This window comes from Lonchura striata, chromosome Z (genome assembly GCF_050655825.1).
Source record: "Lonchura striata isolate lonStrDom1 chromosome Z, ASM5065582v1, whole genome shotgun sequence".
Taxonomy (NCBI): domain Eukaryota; kingdom Metazoa; phylum Chordata; class Aves; order Passeriformes; family Estrildidae; genus Lonchura; species Lonchura striata.
Genome location: NC_140740.1, coordinates 86,994,644 through 87,014,416, shown reverse-complemented (window position 1 = coordinate 87,014,416; position 19,773 = coordinate 86,994,644). Strand labels below are relative to the sequence as shown.

The window sequence follows — 19,773 nt, the reverse complement described above, 5'->3', positions numbered from 1 at the left end:
CTGTGCCCACTGCTAAGTGCCTAGAAAATGCATCCCCAGGGGAGCAATCCTGCAAGTGAGATGGAAATGACCTGCCGTGGCTGCATTAGTCTCGGTGTCACCACTGCTGCCTCTTTGCTGTTAAAGGGTTTTTACCCATCCCAGTGGCACCGGCCCTGCAGTCCTCGCCACCTCCCTGCACGGGAAGGGGGCCTGGGGAAACACTCCTCCCCCAGCACGTTCCCTCTGGCTCAGCCCCGTGGCCGGGGGGGCACGGAGGGCTCGGGGCCCCTCCTGTTCCGTGGGAGCCCCCTGTGCACAGCCCAGCCAGAGCCAGAAGGAAAGGAGGCTGGAAGAGGGCTCTGTGACACAAAGTGCTGAGGAGGCAGCTCTGTCTTTTTATCTGCACCCGTGGCCACGCAGCCAAGTGAAATGAAGCAGCGTAAATTTAATTAATGGCAGAATCTGGCTCAGTGTCGAGAGAGGGACACAAAGAGAATGAGCATGCAAACAAATTTTTCAGTGAGTTTATTAACCCCAAGGTTAGACATTGGTGCCAAGGTTAGATCCCAGACAATAAACCCCACAGGGCCTTGTCACTGCTCTGGGGCTGGGACACGGTGCTGCTGGGGGCTCTGGGGTCCCCCATACCTTCCCCACACTGACCCTGCTCCAGGTGGTCAGAGGAGTGAGTTAGGGCAAGAAAGGGCTGGTTTGGTTTTGTTTTTAAAGACAGAAATACAACAAAGTGCTTTTCTTGTACGCTTTGTTTTGCTTTTTTTCGAGGAAACAAAACAAACAGGACTTGTCCACAGCTAGGGGAAGTAACTGACTAAATGAATGAATGAATGAATGAAGGCAAACCTGCTACATCCTCCTTGCCATGGAATCTCAGCTCCAGGAACCTCCTGCCTCTTCCCGGAGAGCTGCTTCAGGGAAAGAAAGTGCAATAACTAACATAATTCTATGGTAATTACATTGCATCATATAATTCCATGACATGCATAAACATAAAGTGATTTCTCCTGTAATACCACAGCTACACCGGCTGTGCTGGTGGGAGAAGGTGCCGGATCCTTTTCCAAGTAGTGTTGCTCGTGCTTGGCCAGGCCCTCAGCCCCAGGTAACATTTTTGGGATGTGGTCCTGCACTGGGGCCTGCATTAGTCTGGCTGTGCTCAACTCTCCTCACCCCTCCCTGTCCCTGAGAGCTGCAGCAGCCCGAGCCCCTGCTTGGCTCCACTGCACCCCTTGCTGTGGGATGGGGTTGTTGTGGAAAAAACCCTGGGAAAAAATCAGGAACTTTTGATTGCACAAGGAAGCAAAAGCATCGTTTTCCTCCTTTATTGAACTTTGGCAAATCATATGTGTGTGTGGGTTTTACATCAATAGCTATAAATAAAACTTTGAAAGCAATGTAATACTTGTCATTGAGATAAAGGACATCTATTGGCACAAATCAGTGAGTAAAAACCCTTTAATGATAAAATAACATTCACTCTTTAGCTACTTTATTTGTCTGAAAAACTCAGCTTACACTCAGTTCAACATACCACCTTCCACAAAGTTAAAAAATGACATAAAATGACATAATAAAATAGACCTTAAATTTCATAATACAAGTACCTTGGCAAATTCCAGCCAGCTGGAGCAGCTCGTGCCAGCCCCGCTGTGCCCTTGCCATGGCCTCACGTACCCCTCGTTGCCTCTGGACTGAGGAATGCAGGTGTACTCGGCGCCTGGGTTACAACAACTGCGTGTCGGTGAGGAGTGGTGGCATCTGCCAGCAGGGCTCTGCCGGAACATCCTGCTCTGCTTATTGCGGAAGAACGTGGAAAGCTTTCTGGAAGATTAACCACTGTTTACAATCATCAACTGTCTTACAAAACCCCCTATTTCAAGCTCTTGTGTCTGTTCCTGTCTTTGGCAGAGAAATCAGGAAAGAAAAGAACCCGACTATATTACACAGCTTTCATTATTACCACAACCTACCGAGTAAGGCCAAATAAAAATGTCTCCTTGCACTAATGAGAGCACATCTCTAATATACCCTTAATGACAGACGATATCAACACTCAGAGGCCTCCTCAGGAGACTGCTGCTGCCCCCTCCCCAGGCCTCCTTTTCCACACAGAGTGCAGGGCACGGAGCAGCCGGTTTGGTTTTATGTCCAGCACGGTCTGGGATCGGGGGGACACCGGGGCTCCGAGGCTGGGCCCGCAGAGAAAACATAACCCATCCTTAAACGGGGCGGGGGGGGGCTCAAGCGTGAATCTAGACAAATCAAAGGGGGATAAAGCACCTTAACAAACCTGGCCCCAGGGCAGGGGGGCAAGGGGCTGCCCGTGGGGCAGGTGCAGCACAGGCCAGAGCGCTCGGGTGGACACCCAGGGCGGTCCGTCGGGCCGGGCGACACGGCCGGGACAGCGCTGCTGAGCCCAGGCTCCGTGCCCTGCCCGTGCTGGCACTACGGCTGCGGTGGCTGGGCCGGGCAGGAGCACAGCTGAGGCCAGGGGTGGTCCCTGAGCACCCACCAAGGCCGGTCCTGCTGTGCCCAGGGCTGCCATAAAGCCAAAGGAACTCCTGACCTGGGAAAAAACGCACGGCAGCCTCCGCGAGGAGCAGGACGTGCGCTGCCAGGGGACTGAAGGAATCCAATCGCTGGGGAGAAGCTGCCAGCTGGCCAAACTTCTCCCCAAATGGCAATTTCTTTGTAACTGAATTTGGGTCTGTTTAACTCAGGGACAGACCAGAGCCGATCTGGACAGCCACCCTGAGCTGCGCTGAGCTGCACGGGGCGAAACTGGGCGTGATTTCACAGCGTCAATGCAAACACAACTGCGCCACGAACAGCTAACAGGCTCCATGCATAAATAAACACCATCAACCCAAAGACCTCGTCCCAAACCCAAAGGAAGAAGTTGCCATTAAGAACCACGATGCATCACACTGCTAAGGGTTTGCCTCATGCATAAACATGGGAGCGCTGATTGGCAGTTGCTAATTATAATACTACACCGTCACACAGGACAATCAGCTCTTCAGACCAAGTAGCACGAATGTAGAAAATAATTTTTTTCCTCTTTTTTTCTTTTTTTTTTTTTTTCTTTCTCCAACAGAGCAAATGAACACAGATTGTTTCTTCAGCAAAATATGAAACTGTAAACTTTGGGCTCATTCTGCAACTTTTCCCCGATCCATAACAACAAAAAAAACCCAACGGGAAGAAAGACTGACGTACATTTTTAAGCGCACCTTCTCCGTCTAGTACAAAAGCACAACCTAAAACATATAAAGCTTCTTCTTCTGTTTTTTTTCTTTTAAATCACAGTTACCAAAAAGAACAGTGAATAATTTATTACATACGCTATAATAACATTACGCTAAACAGCTATTCTCTATGAGGTATATCTGAGAAAATTCGGTAAGGGATTGCACGGTCTGCGTTGCCAACATGCCCAGTTCGTAATAAAGCTTTGGAACCATGGAGAGAGAGAGATCAAGGACAGGGGGCAGGAGGAGGAGGAGGAGGAGGAGGAAGAAGAGGAGAGCCTTTGGTATGTATTATCAGGAATCTGTTCTTTGCAGGGCTGCATTGCAAAGCAGCACAGTACAAAAGCCCACCAGGTACGATTCGGCGGCCCAGTCGAAGCTGAGGTATTCACAGGAAGAATAAAAAAAAGCACAGAGAGGTCTAGACTGGCAAAATCGTTGCTTTGGTTCAAGCAAGGCACTCGTCCCGTGGTAACATCACTCTTTGCAAGTGAAGCAGGAGTCGGGGGGGCCCGCGGGGACCCTGCCAGCTCTGGGGACTGTCTGTGTCCGAGGGCACAGGGACATCGGCTCCCCGCGCCCGGAAGGCATCCTGAGAATTATTATAGCTTTGTATTGAAGGAACACAGAGACAGAGAGAAAAGCACACTTGTCAAGTCCTACCGTTTCCAACACAGACTCAAACCCCCAAAGAAATGCAACATAAAAGGCAACAGTTCATTAAAGCGGAGCGTTTGTGCTGAGCTGTGGGTAACCTCTGTGAATCCAAGGGCACGGCCCAGGCAGATTCCTCAGGGAAAGGCCCAGGCCAGCAGCAGCTGTCCCGGCCTGGGCTGGGGCTCGGGAGCGAGCAGTGCCCAGGGCTGGATCGGCTCCTCGGAGCCCCGCTTCACTCCCAGAAACAGCAGAACACAGGCTCAAAACCCAAGTGCCAAAGGGCACCGCTGATTCCCCGGCCAAACAACCAAACAGCTTGGAAGTCATCACTCAGGAGCGTGTGATGCTTAATGGAGCTTAATGCAGCCTCACTTCATTGCTAACTTGAGAAAAGTAATTAATTGGTTTTTATCTGAAAACGGCCATTGCAAACAACAACCAAAGGTGAGGAGAGGGAGCAGCTCCTGGATGCGTGCATGGACCCCTCCCCTGCCCCGAGCTCTGCGGCCCCACACCAGCCCTGGGCTCTGCTCAAGCACAATAATAATAATAATAATAATAATAATAATAATAATAATAATAATAATTAGCCTTTCCATGGGGAATCTGCGCATGGCCAAAAGCCGGCGTCACCTCCAGCTCCACACAACCGCTCCCGTGGCGGGCCCTGGAGTGGGAACGGCTCCACGGTCTCCGGGCGCTTCGGGCTGGCAGCAAGGAGAAAGGAACACAGAAAAGGGCATCACCAGAACTGGCAGCTTCCAGGGTAGCGTTTCTTTGGGAATCTGGGCTCTGCTGGACGTTTCTGGGTGTAGGAGAGAACAGTGGGAGTTATCAGAGAGCACAAGCAGAATGCAGACCGCACAGAGAAAGAAATCTTTGGTATCTTTGGTATCATCAACACGATTAAAATTACAAATGGAAAAGTCAGTGAGGTAGCCTCTTTGGTTCTCACTAGAAATAGAAAGTTTTTTTCTAGGTATTTTTTTCCTTTTTTCCTTTTTTTTTTTTCCTTTTTTCTTATTTTTTTTTTTTCCACACACAGAAGTTCATTCTTGGAAGCAGCTAGTTTAAGGGTTTCTCTCTTTTTGCTTGGCATGAATTATTTTCTCCCCAGCTTAAGTTTTAAGAAGCCACAAAGTTCACACAAAGTATCCCAGTGTCTTTTTTTTTTTTTCCTGTTTTTCTGAACACACATTTTTAGGTTGAATATTCATTGCTTGCCCTCAAAGTTCGCTCTGCTGTTCTTACAGGAAATCAGCTGTAGTGCTTTATAGATAACTCTAATTCAAAAATAAAAACTCTACAAGGGCATCCCCGGCTGACGATGAATAAATTAAATAAATAAGTTATATTATGAAGGCTTCATGTGCCATAATAAAGGTATATCACACTTTCTAATCAGGAGGGAAGGGATTAACTTAAATAATTTAAACGTTGATATTTAAACAATTAAAATGAATTAAAAGAAGGAATTAAAACTAGGCTTATGCTTTATGGAACGAGTTGCTCTTCCCCTGTCTGACAGAACCTGGCTGCTCTACAAGCAATACCAGCTCTGAAGGGTATTTACTGACTTCGCATCCCCGATGCGCTACAACAGTCCTAGGCATAAATAAGCAAAGTTACTCCCAAATGAACTCACAAATGGCTGAGCTAAATAGATACAAATAGCTAACATCAGAGCCTGACCCCCCCCATCTACATTCAGGCAAAACTCTTACTGAATTCTAAAGCTAAACCGAAACACAGCGGGATTCAGACTGAACAGAGATCTCAGGACCTGCCCTAAGACTAAATTAAATAAATTACATGATTGATAGATAATATATCGGGTTAAAACCCACAGGCGTCTGGAAAAAAATAAAACCATTTTAAACTTTGCCTTCTTCAAAAAATTCAAACAATAAAAATTCCCCATAATAAATATCAAGGAGGCCAAGTAGAAAGTTTCCCCGTCTCACAAAAATACTTGGGAATTGCGACAAGCGAGGGCAGCGCTTTGCAATCCGGGGTGGCTCCCGTGCCTTCCTCGGGAGAGGAGAGCCCTGCCCTCCCGCGGGCGGAGCGAGCTCGCAGGCCGAGTCCTCCGCAGCTCTTTGGGTTCAGCTGTAGGTAAGAGAGATCCACAGTAAAGCTTTGCAGCCGGAGTCAGCGAGCACATCCTTTGTTCCATTCAAAGCTGAATTCATCTCGGCTGTGCCCAAGCTTGCGACTCCAAGTTCCTGGTCCAGAAGATGCTCTCTGTACACCCACGAGTCTTTCGCAGCGCAATAAATGAAGCGACAAGTTACACGACGCAGCTCTACAGATTCCTCAGGGCAGGGCCTGGAGGTGGAACACAACTGCTGGGGTTTGGTGTGGTGTGGGCAGAGCGAGCACAGCCCCTTGCCCTACATGGACCAGTATCTCCACCCCAGTCTGCTCCGACGCTCCTCGTCTCAGGGAGCTGCTACAGGAAAGCCTACGAGAGTGGGCAGTGAAATGGAGGACGTCACACAGGGCCATGAAGAGATGCAGGGATAAAAAAATTGCAGCAGGGTGAAAATGGACTGGGACTATTGATAGGTTTGAGGCCCCAGCCCAGAGAAATCTCGTGCGCGTTGCTACTCGGCAGTGCTGCGTAACGAACACTTCCACAATTTGGAGAGAATTTCACTGAGGAGAAATTTGTAAGTATTTCAGTGCCTGATCTAAACTTCCTTTGCTGGGGCTATTGGGTGAGCTCTGAGCAGGAGCAAAAAGCCCAGCTCTTTGCTCCCAGGCTTCACCAGAAGCTGTGGGCAGCTCCCCTCTGCGTCTGGGGAAGGTGGGAGGCAGAGCTGTGGCAATCTGGATGTCCCTCAGGATCCAGAGTGTCCCCTGGGTGAGGTGAGCCTCAGTGAGGCGTCCCACATGCTCAGAGGATGCCTGGGGCTCATTCCCTGTGGGATACACTTCCCCACAGGAAAGGGAGGTGAGGAAGGAGCACTGGGGTTTTCACTGGTCCTGTGTCATCCCCTGCCACTGCAGATTGCAGGGGGACAGAGACAGCTCCCCTGAGGGCAATGCCGAGTTCAAAACGCAGCAGGGGCTGGATTGATGGACACTTAGGTGGGAATGAAAGTGAAACTTGAGCTGGGCCCTGCTCCACAGCCTGATGGCTCCAAACTCTGCACTCAAATCTCTGGCATTTGGGTTAGGAGCCCTCAGGACACAGCAACACAGATTGGGACCATTTTTAGCAACTTTATTCCATGTCTGGCTGCAAGGATCCTCCAAATCTCTTTGGTATCTGCCAAAGGATCCTTTGATCCCCAGAGCAGGCACATGCTGTCAATTCAGCTGTGAGGATCCTGAATTTGCTTTCCAGAAACTTTTCATGTCCTGAGCAGATGAGGCTCCTTGATTTCGATTTTAAGTACAGTCATTAGAAAGTGACTGCAGCAGTTCTGTGAAGCAATTAAAATGAAGCCCTTGTTTAAAGGCAGAGAGGAGCAACACGTGCTTTGGCTCTGAGGATAAATTTGGGCACGTCATGATCTGGATCATCAAGACCTGGATCAAACAACATTACAATGCTAATAGGTCAGAAGCAACCCCTGAACTGCCCCACGAACTGCTGAATCTTGGGTTTGGTTCAGGTGGAGGTTTGGAGCCAGGCTGGTGTGCTGCTCAGCACTCACAGTGACAGAGATGGGAACACACATATTGCAAGTTTTATCCCTGGGGAGGAGAAAGAAGGGTGGAGGTCACTCCACTGATGTCACGCGCAGGAGGGTGGCTGTTCACAGCTCCAGACACACAGGAGACCAACGCACACGTCACAGCCAACCCACAAGTGTTTCCTGGAGGGAGAGATGCACCAGGACAGTATCCCAACATCCTGCACTTGGAGTCCATGCAGCTCTCGGAGAGATGCACGTGGGGCAGAAACAGGGGAAACGTGAATAAAGAAACCCACCCTTCTGGTTGCACAAAGCCTCACGAGCGGTTACCTGTCCAGAGAACAGTGGGACTATGTGCATTAGTCGTGCAAGAGGAGAAACAAACTGAAACACAAGTAGTGAGAATCCTCATCTTTGGTATTGTAGCTGTTGAGGTTTTGGTTGCTCTGTTCCTTGTTCTTTTGAAAAAAACTGCATAGGCACAAATTAAAGACAATCTTCAACTTTAAGATGACTTGAGTTGTCAAATGAAGCAGCAATTGTAGTGGCTTTGCTTTGTTCTCATCCTTGTCAACCCTTTCTTTGAGATCTGCTTCCGAAAATGTCCAAGATGTCTGTAGAACACAGTGTGGGACTCATTTGCTTCCTGACATGCTTCCTTGTTTTGTTTTTTTTTAATTTTTACTTTATCTTTCAATGGAACAGTTTGTTGCAGAAGAAGTAGGTGCAGAAAACGTTTCTTTGGTTTCGATTAAGTAGTACATAAAAAAGTCTCAAGTGTCTCTGACGGCCGCCCAGGCCGGTCACCAGCCAGCGGCCGCTGCGCCGCCTCCAGGGCGGCTCCGCTGCACGGAGCTGGAGAGAGGCCGTGGAGCTTGCCAGGCTTCCCCAGCGCCAGCCAACCACCCGCACCAGCGACCACAAAGAGAAATGGCAAGTTATAAACATCTTTGGCTTGCAGAAATCCTGTCTCTTTGGTGTGCTGTGTTCCTGCCGGCTCGGGGAGCCGGCAGGGAAAAGGAACTTAGGGATGCAATAGAGCTAAACGTGGCACATCTGAAATGGTCAGTGGCATCTGAAGGGCTTGTTTCCGTTTCTTTTCCTGCTTGAAAGTACCATCAAATACTGATAAAATGAACAAAAAAATACACCGAACGCTGAGAGGTTTCGGTAACAACCGTTGCCGAGGAGAAACAAGATTCCCAGAAACTAAAAAGGATGCAACAATATAAATTAATCTAAGTCTTCCAAAACATTGTGTTTGCTGCATGAACTGTAGCAGTTCCACCGACCTCCTGAGTGTGCATTAGGTACAAGCACAGAGCTTGTGAGGAACTGCGAGCTGTGCTTGAGGCTCGTGCCGTCTCCGCGGTGTTCCCGGGATGTCAGGCTGCAGCTGGCACAGCCGCCCTGGGCAGCCCAGGGCCGGACCGTGGCTGTAGCTACCGGCTTTGTGCTTGATACTTTGAGCTCAAGAGAACTGAACTTTTCTGATCCAAGAACAAGCGGATTAAATTCAACTAAAAAAACAACCGAAAAAGCCTTAAATCTGATTGGTGGTTTTTTTTTCCCTAAAACGCTTAACAAAAAACCATGCCTGAGTTTAAAAACAGGGTCTTGGGTTTTTGGTATCCGACTTTGTGCTCCGTTGTCTTGCGGCCGCAGGGTGGTGTGGCCAGCACACGGCAGGCGCCGGGCATGGGAGGCTGCCGGGCTGGCAGCAGCTCCCGCCGGCCACAGAAACCTGGGGCTCAGGAGAAACCTGCCTCACGAACAACTCCCCTACGTTTCAGACCTGCTTCGCCTGTCCTGAGCATAGTATGGTGTGGAGAGAGGTTAATGTGGAGCCTGCGCCTGCTAAGACTGACGAGAAGCCGTAGGAATGTCCTGGGGAACAGCTGGGCTGGGCTTGGCGGCGGTGGGGGGGGATTGTGCTTTAGTCTCCAGCGAGGACCCTGCTGCCAGGCCGCTCTCTCCGCGCTGTGCCGTCCGTGCCGCGCCCCTCACGCCTTGCTGCAGGTGCTGGGGGCCGAGGAGGAGCCCCCGGAGCTCAGGTCATCCTGCCACTTCTCCAGGCTGCGCCGGCGGGCGTTCATGAAGAAGTTGCTGACGGTGGTGAGCTCCAGGCCCAGCTGCTGGGAGATGGTGATCTGCATTTCTTTGGAGGGACGCTTGTTCTCCTTGAAGATGGCGAAAAGCGTTCGGCGCTGGAGGTCCGTGAAAACCAGGCGGGATTTCTTCTGGGAGTTGTTCCGCTCTTTGTTGGGCTCTTGCTCTTTGCGTTTGCAGGCTGGGAGGGGATGGCAGAGACAGAGAGAAAGTGTCAGGGTGGTGCCCACAGACCCCGCCAGCCACCCCAATGGCAGGCACTGTCACATGGCGGGGGCAAGTGTCACCACCTGAGCCAGCACCACTCTGGCACATGGGACCGGAGGGCTCCCAGAGGAAGCCAGCTGGCTGCGTTGCTGTTATATCCCCAAAACCTCTCAATAGCCAGGAATAACAGCTGTACCTAGGTTCTGTCCCTTTAAACAGCCCAAAGCAAACCCCAGTCAAAGCTCCGGTAGCAGCAATTTTGTGTGAGCACCAAGGGGGAAAAAGCACCACGGACTCCTTGGCCTCCCAGGGCAGGCACTGGCTCACCTGGCCCTGCTCCTCCGTGACTCCTGCAGTGCCACCACCCAGGGCACCGCTCCCAGCGCCTGTCCCCCCTCCTGGGGCTTGTCCCGAGGGTGAAGCCAGGCAGAAGCACTCATCAGAGCTCAGGTCACACAGGGCAGCAGTGCTGGACCATGGCTGAGCGATGCTAATGGATCCTAAAACCCACTGGTATTAATAGCTGCTCTGTATTTATTAGCAGAGAGAGAACAGCAAGTGCTGAAACCAATACCGCTGCCGGAGCACACCCACACTTAAAAATAGCCTGCCCAGGCTGTCTGCACCGGGCACAGAGAGAAAATCCATATGTTGACATGGTTAGGTAATGTGCTGGGACAAAATGAGCCCAGAGAATTGATAAGCGGGCGGGTTTTAAGCAGCCCTGTTAAATAATTCTGCAGGTCTGGAATGTGAAATGAAGCTGGCCCAAAAGTAAAAGTCAGGCTGTGGAAATGTCTGTAATTAACCCAGTCAGGGCTGTACCTATGTGGAACCGTGGCACTGACTGCCTCCTTCCGTGCAGGGATAGTGCCTCAGAGCATTTCTGCAGGAAACTGGATTATTTTCTTGGACTGCCTGACCCTGACCCCTCTCAGCTGCCAAATTCCAGTGCCTGCAGCAGAGCTGCCTCTGGAAGGGAAGATCACACCTCAAAATACCCCAAAGCACAAAAGAAGGCTGGTCCTGAGAGTCGGGCTGAACCCCAGACAGGGGCTGTGGTGAACATTCCCAGCACAACCCTCCCGGAGCAGCGGCACCAGCGCAGGGCTCCGGCTGGGAGCCAGGCCAGCAGGAAGCAGCAGGGATGCTCCCAGCTGGACACGCCAGAGGCAGCAAGGTGAGCCTGCACCTGTGCCCCAAAGGCTAGGCTCACCTCTCCGAGGCCATTATCTGGCGATGTCCCCGGTGCTGGGGACGTGGTGAGCCACCAGCATCTCTGCTGCAGCTTCTAATCGGTTCCGGGACACTGGGACGAGTGGAGTGTTTCCTTCCATCACTAATTTATGTCCTGAGATACTCTGCGTTTTACAGTTATTGGTATCTGATAATAAATAATGCAGAGGTATGTGCTTTTTGATGCATTCGGTAAATACTTCCCTTGAACTGTGGAGTTTGCTCTTGAAAAGGCCCCACAAAGGCAAACGCTGCACCTGACGTGCATCTCTCAGCAGAGAAAAATGGGGTGAGCACTCTAATAAAATCAAGTGATTTTCCAGGAAGAAAGAGAAAGGTTTTAACAGCAGAGGGAAGGGAAGAGACCATCTGGATTCTAAACACAATTTGATTTATTAGATGTGGTTAAACCTGAACATACCCCATGAAAGCAAATGGACAACCAGCAGGAACTGAAAACCGTAACTGTGGAAAAAATATACCTAAAAATATAAAAGAAAAGATTTTTCTTCTGCATTGGATTAAAGATGCTTTTCAATAGAAACAATAGAGGAATTGCTCAGAACTGGGGTCAGTGGTGTCTCCCATAGCGTAGACTAAAGTGGTGCCCCACGACTTGAAGGGCATTAAGAGGGTGCAGTGTCCTGACACTGCACTGTGACACCCTGAGTATCATCACACCGAATTTTCTTACTAAGAGTTCATTTGTCTGACTTTCTGCAACAATGACTCTGATTTTCCATTTACTCCCTCACAAGAGGGGAACCTAGCCAGGCCAGGCATTCCAAACAGCCAGAAATCCTGAAAAATATCTCGAAGCTCTAGTGCTCAGCTCAATCCCACCCTGTGAGCCCTCAAGCATGGGGCAGGGATGATCCAGGGCATCCCTCAGCTCCTACCCTTCTCCAGGAGGGAGACAGAGATGAGGACACAAAGGTCACCAGCACCAGAAGGAGGAAGAGGCCTGGGAGGGGTCCCAGGGGCCAGAGCAGCCCTGGGAGAAGCAGAGCCACTTGCTGGGATCCTGGGAAACATCCCCAGCACAGCTCCTGTGCCCCTCTGGGTCTGGATGTTTTAACTAACAGCAAAAGTGACTCTGCAGCCACCCAAACAAAGAGCAGGTGCTAAGAAGGAGCCAAGCAGAGACCAATATTCCCTTAACCCAGCAGCGTGTCCTCAGTCTCTGTTGTTCTAAGGACAAGCCGTGAATATTGATCCAGCCTGTGTGGTTTGTGTGGGTGCAAAGTCACCCAAACCCAGTTATCTGTTTGATGGAACTAAAACTGCTCCTCTATTCAATTTTGGAGAGACTCAATGTGAGGGAAATGTAATTACTCTGGTAATACTGAGCACAATGAAATGACCATCAAAGCATTTTCTAAAGATTTAAAATGTTTTCCTTTTGCTGTGATTCACTTAAAGCAACCCCTTCTATATCCCTGTTACTACAATCTCTTAAAAACTAGGCCTCAGAAATCAATTTGATTACCTCTCTGAATTAAGTATGCACGAATGAGAGCGATTGAGATCAATACAAATTAGGTTAAGTACTCCGCTGTGTACAAAATCATTATGGAACAAGGAGCAATCAGAATGAAGATGCAAATAATCACATTGTCGGGGTGGACAGCCAGTGTTGCTCATCCCAGCTGCTGCACACGCACCCAACTCCTAATGTTTGAAACCCTAGGAATGCCCTTGATTGGCATTTAGCCAGAAAAGCAGATTGGATGTGTAGCACCAAGATCATTCTGTTCTTCCAGAGAAGATCTGCTTGCTCATCCATTGTAATGGTGAGGTGTTCCCTGTTTGGAGATCCAGGGATTCCTGCAATGCTCCGAGAAAGACGTTCGCAGCCTGGCCGTTTCCAGCCAGGAAGGTGTTCTCTTGGTACCCCACCTGATTTTTTCCTCTCAACACTGAGGAGAAGGTGTGTGGGAAGGTCTCCAAGGAAGACCTCCTCTGCTCTTTTTTCACCTCCTGCAGCCCAGTGCTGCTTGCCAAAGCTTAATGCCTCGGCACAGGCCCCATGCTCCCATCCCATTATGAGGGGATGAGAGCTGCTGGAAAATCACCACTGCTCATAAATATGTTCCCTGCTTACTGAGAGATATTTTGGTCTTGGAGACAATTTGCGTTTTGGGAAGCTGCCAGCTTCTATCACTTGTCTAATAATTCTTCTGAGCAGCATTTACCAGTGGTTTGAGTCCCTTTTTTTCACAATGGAGCAGTTTGATTTTATAGCTCAAAACCCCCAAACAACCCCAAAACACTCCAATTTCTTTTTTGATTGCATTTCTCTCTGCCATCAGCGAGTTGTCTGGCTGATGTTATCACCAAAACCCATTTGAGATGAGTCTGTTTGGTATGATTTCTGTGTGCAAACCCCTCTATAAATCAGAGAGTCTTTTATGTAAAAGTCTGCAAGATTGATAGAGCTGGATACAAAATCTTTTACCTTGGAAAAAGAGATGTATTATCTGTCCCGTTGGATATAGTGCTTTCCCTGCATATTCATTGCCCAGGTATGATGGGCTTTTTCCAGAGAAGACAGGAGACAAGATGGGAGCCTTAAATACAAACAGATTGCTATCAGAGGGAAGGGAGTGCTCTTCTTCGCTGTGTCTAGTGGGGATAAGATGAGAAGCAAAGGGTTTAAAAGACAAAAAGTGAGATTAAGGCCAGTCATTAAGGGGTTTTTGGTACCTGTAAGCCCTGGAAGAGATAGCTTAGGTAAAAAATCCCCCTCTGGAGATCCTGAAGAAAGAAAGGGGCAGACCGTCAGGACAAGTGATGCCTGCAGTCCCTTTCAAGCCTGCTTTCCCTCTGAGATCCATTCTCTGCACACCTGCAGAGCCCGCCTGCACTCTGAAGGCAGCTCCAGGGGAGCTGCTCTGATGAGGAGTCTGCCGCCTTTAGTGCTGCAGGCTCGGCACAGCCGCGTTGGGTACTGCAGGCAGCTTGTCATCTCCCCGTAATGGCTAATTGGAAGGGAAGGAAAGGCTCTTGCAGCTGCTGGATGGCAGCAACACCCAGGACGAGGTTTTGTGAATAACACCAGGGAGGAGCACCAAGGATGAGCACCCGGGGCCACAGCGCACAGCGAAGACGCTCCTACAGAGAGTGAGAAGAACTGACACCAGTTACTGGGAAAGAATCCTTTTGGCAAAAATGTTCTCCCCTTTATGCATTCCTTGCCACAAATAAATTGTGGCTATTTTCAGCTGCAGAGGAATACTTGAGTTTGGGGTATTTCAGTTCAAACAGTGATGGGCAAGAGATAAAGGGTAAAAAAGAGATGCTGGAGGGAAAAATCTTACAGGGAAATAGTGAAGAACAGCTTCAGTATGAGCAACACATGATGACCAATTAATCGTTTCTTTTAAAAAATAGGGGGTAAAATATAGAAATACGTTTAATCCAAAACGTACTCAGAATTGACTTCATCAAATATCAAGAAACTGATAAAACTCGTTCGCTTTGCAAAAACAGGATTCAAATTTCTGTGTGGCAGAAACGCCTTCAGAAATGATGGGGGACAAAGAGCTGGGGCAAGGTATTATTTCGGAAAGTTGGTACACGAGAAATAGAATTTATCGGCTGGCACCACAACTTACCGCATGGATTGTTCAAACACAACCACTAATCTATAGCTGAAGAGAGCACCAATATTTCAAGCCACTAAGCACCTTTCAAAGAACCTTTACATACCTGTATATTTAGTTCAACGCTAAGAAATAGCTTTATAAACACATAACGTGCCTGATACAGCTATTATCATGCCTTCATTTTTAGCTGGGGAGACAGACAACAGAATAGTCTCAAAATCCAGGGAAGAAACATTTGATAGGGCACAAAGAGGCAGAGGGTGGGTGGACAGCTGTCCACAGCCCACTCCTCACTGTGAGAGCCCTCGGGGGTGGCAGGGCTTCGGCCCTGGGATGTGGCACTGCCGGGCCCGCGGCCGCCTCCCTCCCTTCTGTCCGGCCCCGCTCTCGTCCCTCTCCGCCGCTCTCCGTGGTGCTCGGAGCTCTGAGCAGGAGCGAGCATCGGGCAGCTCCGCACAAGCCAGCCGCTGATGGCGCTTTGGGTACGAAGGTGTTTACTCATCAATGAGGCGCTCCGCTACCGCAGAAGGCAAACAGGCGGCGGAGCGCTCTGCTGACCCCGCAGAAATGTAGGGATTGTCCGTCGTTCCGCCGGGGTTTTCCCGAAGCCTTCCCGCCCGCCCGGTCTGGGCACCCGGTCCCGGGCTGATGCCGCCCTCGGGGTGGTTTTGCGGCAAAAGCGTGTTGCGACCCTCCCCAAAGCCCCCGGTGTGCCCCGGGGCAGCACCCGCCGCTTCGGCAGGCTGCAGGCACAGCCAGACACGGGGCGAGGGAACCCAGAAGAACGCTCTGCCCCGGAGCCCCAGAGCGCCCACGGAACTCCCCGAGCACAGCGGGTCCTGCCCGCACCTTCCCGCACAGAAACCGCAGCGCCGCCCCTGACAGCCTGACAGGGGAGTCCTAAAGACCCCCGAGAAAAGACAGTAAGCACAGGAAGAATACTATTAAATTAGATTAGGCTAGATTAGGATAGACAATACTATATATCGTCTGTAATAATACTAAGCACACCCACATTGCTACTGCTCCCACAGGAAGAGGGGGATTTCCCTTCAAGGACAGCTGATTTGCACCCCAATTGGGAAAAAATGCCAGGAGAATGGGGCAAATAGCTGGCGGGTATTGTTTCTTTTTAAAAACCTGAAATAGCTGTGGCTTTTTCCTCCGTGCTCAGAGGGATTTAAGCAAGCGAGTAAACGGGGAGAAGGAAGCACTGAGGCAATAGGGCCGCATATTCACACGTGGTAATAAAAGGAAATTAAAATAATCGATTTCCTGAAGGGAAAGGTAATTTGCAAAGGTCTTTCCCGCTCCATGGGGAGTCCACAGCCACTCAGCACCTGAGCTCTCTCCAAACTTTACTCCTGGATGCAGAGGCATTCAGGGGGGGCTGGTAAAGCAGAGATCCAGAATTATACAGGCATAACTCTGCATGCAGCTGCGATTCCTGATTTTCTGCTCTATATGCAGGGCTCCACGGGGAACCCCCACCCGGGACCAGTGCTGGGAAGGAAAAGCACCAGCCACATTACTGGAAATGAGCCGGCTCAGGTTCCAGATCAATGAAAACTGGGTCCACGCGTTGATGCTCCTGTTGCCAGCATTAATGCTCTTTTAATCTTCTAAACATTATCTGCATCGATTTCCCTCTCGATACACGTTTGTTTGTGAAGGCGACATCACCGTGTGCTCGGCAAAAATCTCAAACCCCTTCTGTCCCTCTGACGCCCCTGTCAGACCCCGGCACCTTAATTTGGTGGCAGACAGAGAAGAGCAGATGCCCGCGGGTGCTGGAAGGAACGAGGAGTTTGCAGTCGGCGCTAGAGCCGAGCAGGGGATCAGCGTCCCTCTCCCGAAAGGCAGCACAGCCGGGACTGCCCCGCAGCTCGGGAAAGCCCGAGCACTCCCCACGGGGATTCTGGAGACCCCAGCCGTGGGTGTTTAACCCACAGCACCTCTGCTTAGAGGTCGGGCATGGATTAAGGCCATCAATCTTCCATGGCTCCTGTTTGCCCTGCTCCGCCGCATCCCAACCTCTCCCGGCAGCTGCCCCTCGTGCGGGAACTCTCTGTACCCACTTCCTTCCCGCAGAGACCGCCGTGTCCCCTCAAACCCCTCCGGGTGTCCCGGCAGAGCGGGCAGCCCTGGGAACAGCCCACTGTGTGCCTGCCCACTGGGAAACCATCTGCCCGCGTCGGCATCAATTGAAATAAGAGGGCGGACTCGGTGGCACAAACATCCCAGGATTTTCATCGCTGTCAGAGCAGAGCGCCCCGACCCCTGGCCCCCGCCCCACGCTGCGGTTTGTCCCACGCGTTTCTGCCCGTGCCACAGCCTCCCGTGTCCCTCTACACCCACGTCCACGGCCTCGGGGATTCCGGCAGCGGGAAGGCAGCCGCGGCCGCGCTCCACGGCGGGGCCCGGCCCCCACTCGCACGGGACCGGCCGGGGGGCCACCTCCGGGCACCTGCCGCGCCGCGGGCGCGTCCCGCACGGCCTCACGGCAGGGACAGCTCTCGCCGGCTCTGTCCGGCGCCCCTCGGTGCGGGCGCTGCCGGGGTCGGTACGGGGGTCGGTATACCGGGGTCGGTATACCGGGGTCGTTGCCCGCCGCCCCCCCGCGGCCCCCGCAGAACAATGGGGGCTGCGGCGCTCCGCGACCGCGCCAGGGGGCGCCCGCGCGCCCGCCGCGGACAATGCGGCCGGGCCGGGGCCGCGGGGGCCGCGCGGGGTCCGGCCCCCGCCCGCTCCCACCGACCCCACCTGTCCCGGGACGCGGGTCCCCCGCCCGGCCCCGCCGGTGCGCCCGGCAGCTCCGGCAGCCGCAGGAGGTACGCTCACGGAGAGCGCGGTGCGGTGCGGCATGCGCACCTTCAGCACCCGGCTCTGGAGAGCGGCCCCGGCCCCGCCGCCCGGCAGTGGCAGCGGAGCGCGCCCCTCCGCCGGCCCCGAGCCCCGCACAAGCCCCACCGGACAGAGCCGGGGTGCGCGATGTCGGCTCTGCGGGAGGCGGGGGCCGGCTAGCTCCGCACAGCCCCGCGGATAGCACGGCGGAGCGCGGAGCGGAGAAGCTGCCGGGGATGCGCTGCGCTCCAAGATCCGCGATCCGTTCCCCGCGCGGCACCGGCTCGCACTTACCTGCTAGCCGCAGGGCAGACATCCTCTGGAACTCCGGCTCCTGCAGCCACTTCCACATCCTGCGGAACGTCTCCCGGCCGGACTTGAGTTTACTCCAAGGCTTGGGGTTCCGCAGCAAGTCCGAGAGGGTCCCCTGGGAGCGGCACAGCACTCGCTGGGCGAAGATGGCCTGCGGGATGCTGTAGCGCTTCAGCTCCGCCGTGATCCTTTGTGCCACCTCCTTGGTGTTGATCTCCTCCAGCTGCCCCGCGCCGCTCCCCTGCGGGCCGGCGGCGGGGGGCGGCCGCTCCCGGCCGGCGGGCAGCGCGGGGCCGTGCGGCGGCGGCGGCGGCCCGGGGGGCGCGGGGTGGTGCGCGCCGTTCAGGGGCGGCAGCATGGCCGGGGGCGTCCCCAGCCCCCGGGGCAGGTGCTGCTCTCCCCGCGCCAGCATCGCCGCGTGCGCCTCGAAGTTGGGGCTCAGCATTTTGTCGTGGCCAGGCGGCCCGTAGCCGTGCAGGCCCTGCTGGGAGCCAGGGAGCGGGCCCAGCCCGTTGCCCAGCGGGGAGAGGCTCTGCCCCACGGGCGGTACCTCCTTGTAGGGCCCGTAAAGGCTGTTGACGGCCGGCAGCCCGCGCTCGTCCCGCATGAGCGCGAAGCCGCCGCCGGCGCTGCCCGGCAGGCGCTGGTGGTGGTGGTGGTGGTGGTGGTGGGCGTGCGGGTGGGCATGCGGGTGGTGGAACTTGTCGGAGACGGCGGAGATGGGCGGCAGGGGCTGGAGCGGCGTCAGCGTGGTGTAGGTGCCGCTCATGCCCATGCCGGGCGGCGAGGCCTCGCAGGGCACGCTCATGGCGTGGTGCAGCGGGATGGAGAGCTCGGGCCGGTACTCGGCGGCGCCGTCCAGCAGCGAGGCCATGCTGGGCACCATGGCGGGCCGGGCGGCGGGGGGCAGCTCCTGGTGCGGCGGCGGCGGCGGCGGCGGCGGCGGCGGCGGCGGGGGGGGCGGCACCCGGAGCGGCCCCGCGCTGCGGCCGCCGTGGTGAGGGCTGGGGCTGCCCATCATCTCCGGTTCGTGCCCCGCCGCCCCGTGCAGGCTGCCCAGCGGCTCCATCGCCAGCTCGGGGTTCATGGCGCACGCACCCGGTTCCCCGCCGAGGCACCGCCGGCCGCCGCGCCCGCTCCTCATCCGCTCATCGGGGCGGCGGCCGCCGCGGCCCGGGGCCGCCCGCCCCGCGGGCAGCGGCGGCTCAGCCGGGCCCACCGCGCCGGCCCCGCGCCATGTCCTCGCCTCGCCGCCGCCGCCGCCGTCTGCGGGCGGCGGGAGCTGTCCGGGGCCGCCCCGCCCCGGCCGCGCCCGCGGGGCCGAGCTTACGCCGCTGGCGGGCGGCCGTGAGGGCGTGAGGGCGGTGGGAAGGGCGGGAAAGGCGAGCGCGCGGAAAATGGGCGGGCTGAGGGCCGGGGGGCGTGGCCTCCGTGAGGGGACGTGAGGGGACGTGAGGGGACGGCGGGGCCGTTAAAGGTTCCGCCGCCTTTGTGGCGTGAGGGGCCGCCGGGAGCGCCCCGGGATCGGCCCGGAGCCGGCCTCGGCAGCGGCCGGGGCTCCTCCCGTGCCGCCGCCACGGAGATCCGCCGTGCTGGATGCGGATCCTCTCGGCAGGCGGCTCCGCAACCCCCGGTCCCGCAGCCGACGGCTCCCTGGGCCCCGCTGCACACAGCCGGCCCTGCTGCCTTCCTTGTTCACTGCTGCAAACCGAGGTACAGCGCTGATCTGTGCTGTTGGTTGTTGGTTGCCCTAATGCGGCGAACTGGGGCTCGTTATAAGGCGTGAGGGATGTTCCTCTCCCGGGGGCGGGTGGTGAGTCCCGGGAGCCCGCCGTCCGTGCCACCCCGTGGCTGTGGGGCCTGCTCCCCGGGCCACACGCGCACCGGCGTTCTCCCCTCTCC

General features: G+C 54.1%; 1 protein-coding gene across 1 annotated transcript; it reads right to left on the bottom strand.

Annotated features, from left to right (window-relative positions):
- Positions 1 to 1,308: 1,308 nt before the first annotated feature.
- On the bottom strand, positions 1,309 to 19,023 carry LOC146763929 (one cut domain family member 2-like). The gene is made up of 2 exons (XM_085567162.1): positions 17,854 to 19,023; positions 1,309 to 9,845 (listed from the first exon to the last, which is right to left on the bottom strand). Exons 1-2 carry the CDS (start codon positions 19,013 to 19,015, stop codon positions 9,559 to 9,561), a joined length of 1,449 nt encoding a protein of 482 aa, XP_085423288.1. The 5' UTR covers positions 19,016 to 19,023; the 3' UTR covers positions 1,309 to 9,558.
- Positions 19,024 to 19,773: the final 750 nt, after the last annotated feature.

Excerpts from the sequence above, each read along its gene's own strand:
- LOC146763929 (XM_085567162.1), bottom strand. The coding sequence starts at position 19,015 with ATGAGGAGCGGGCGCGGCGGCCGGCGGTGCCTCGGCGGGGAACCGGGT. Across the intron at positions 9,846-17,853 it reads GTCTGCCCTGCGGCTAGCAG|CCTGCAAACGCAAAGAGCAA; the intron begins GTAAGTGCGAGC and ends ATCCCCTCCCAG.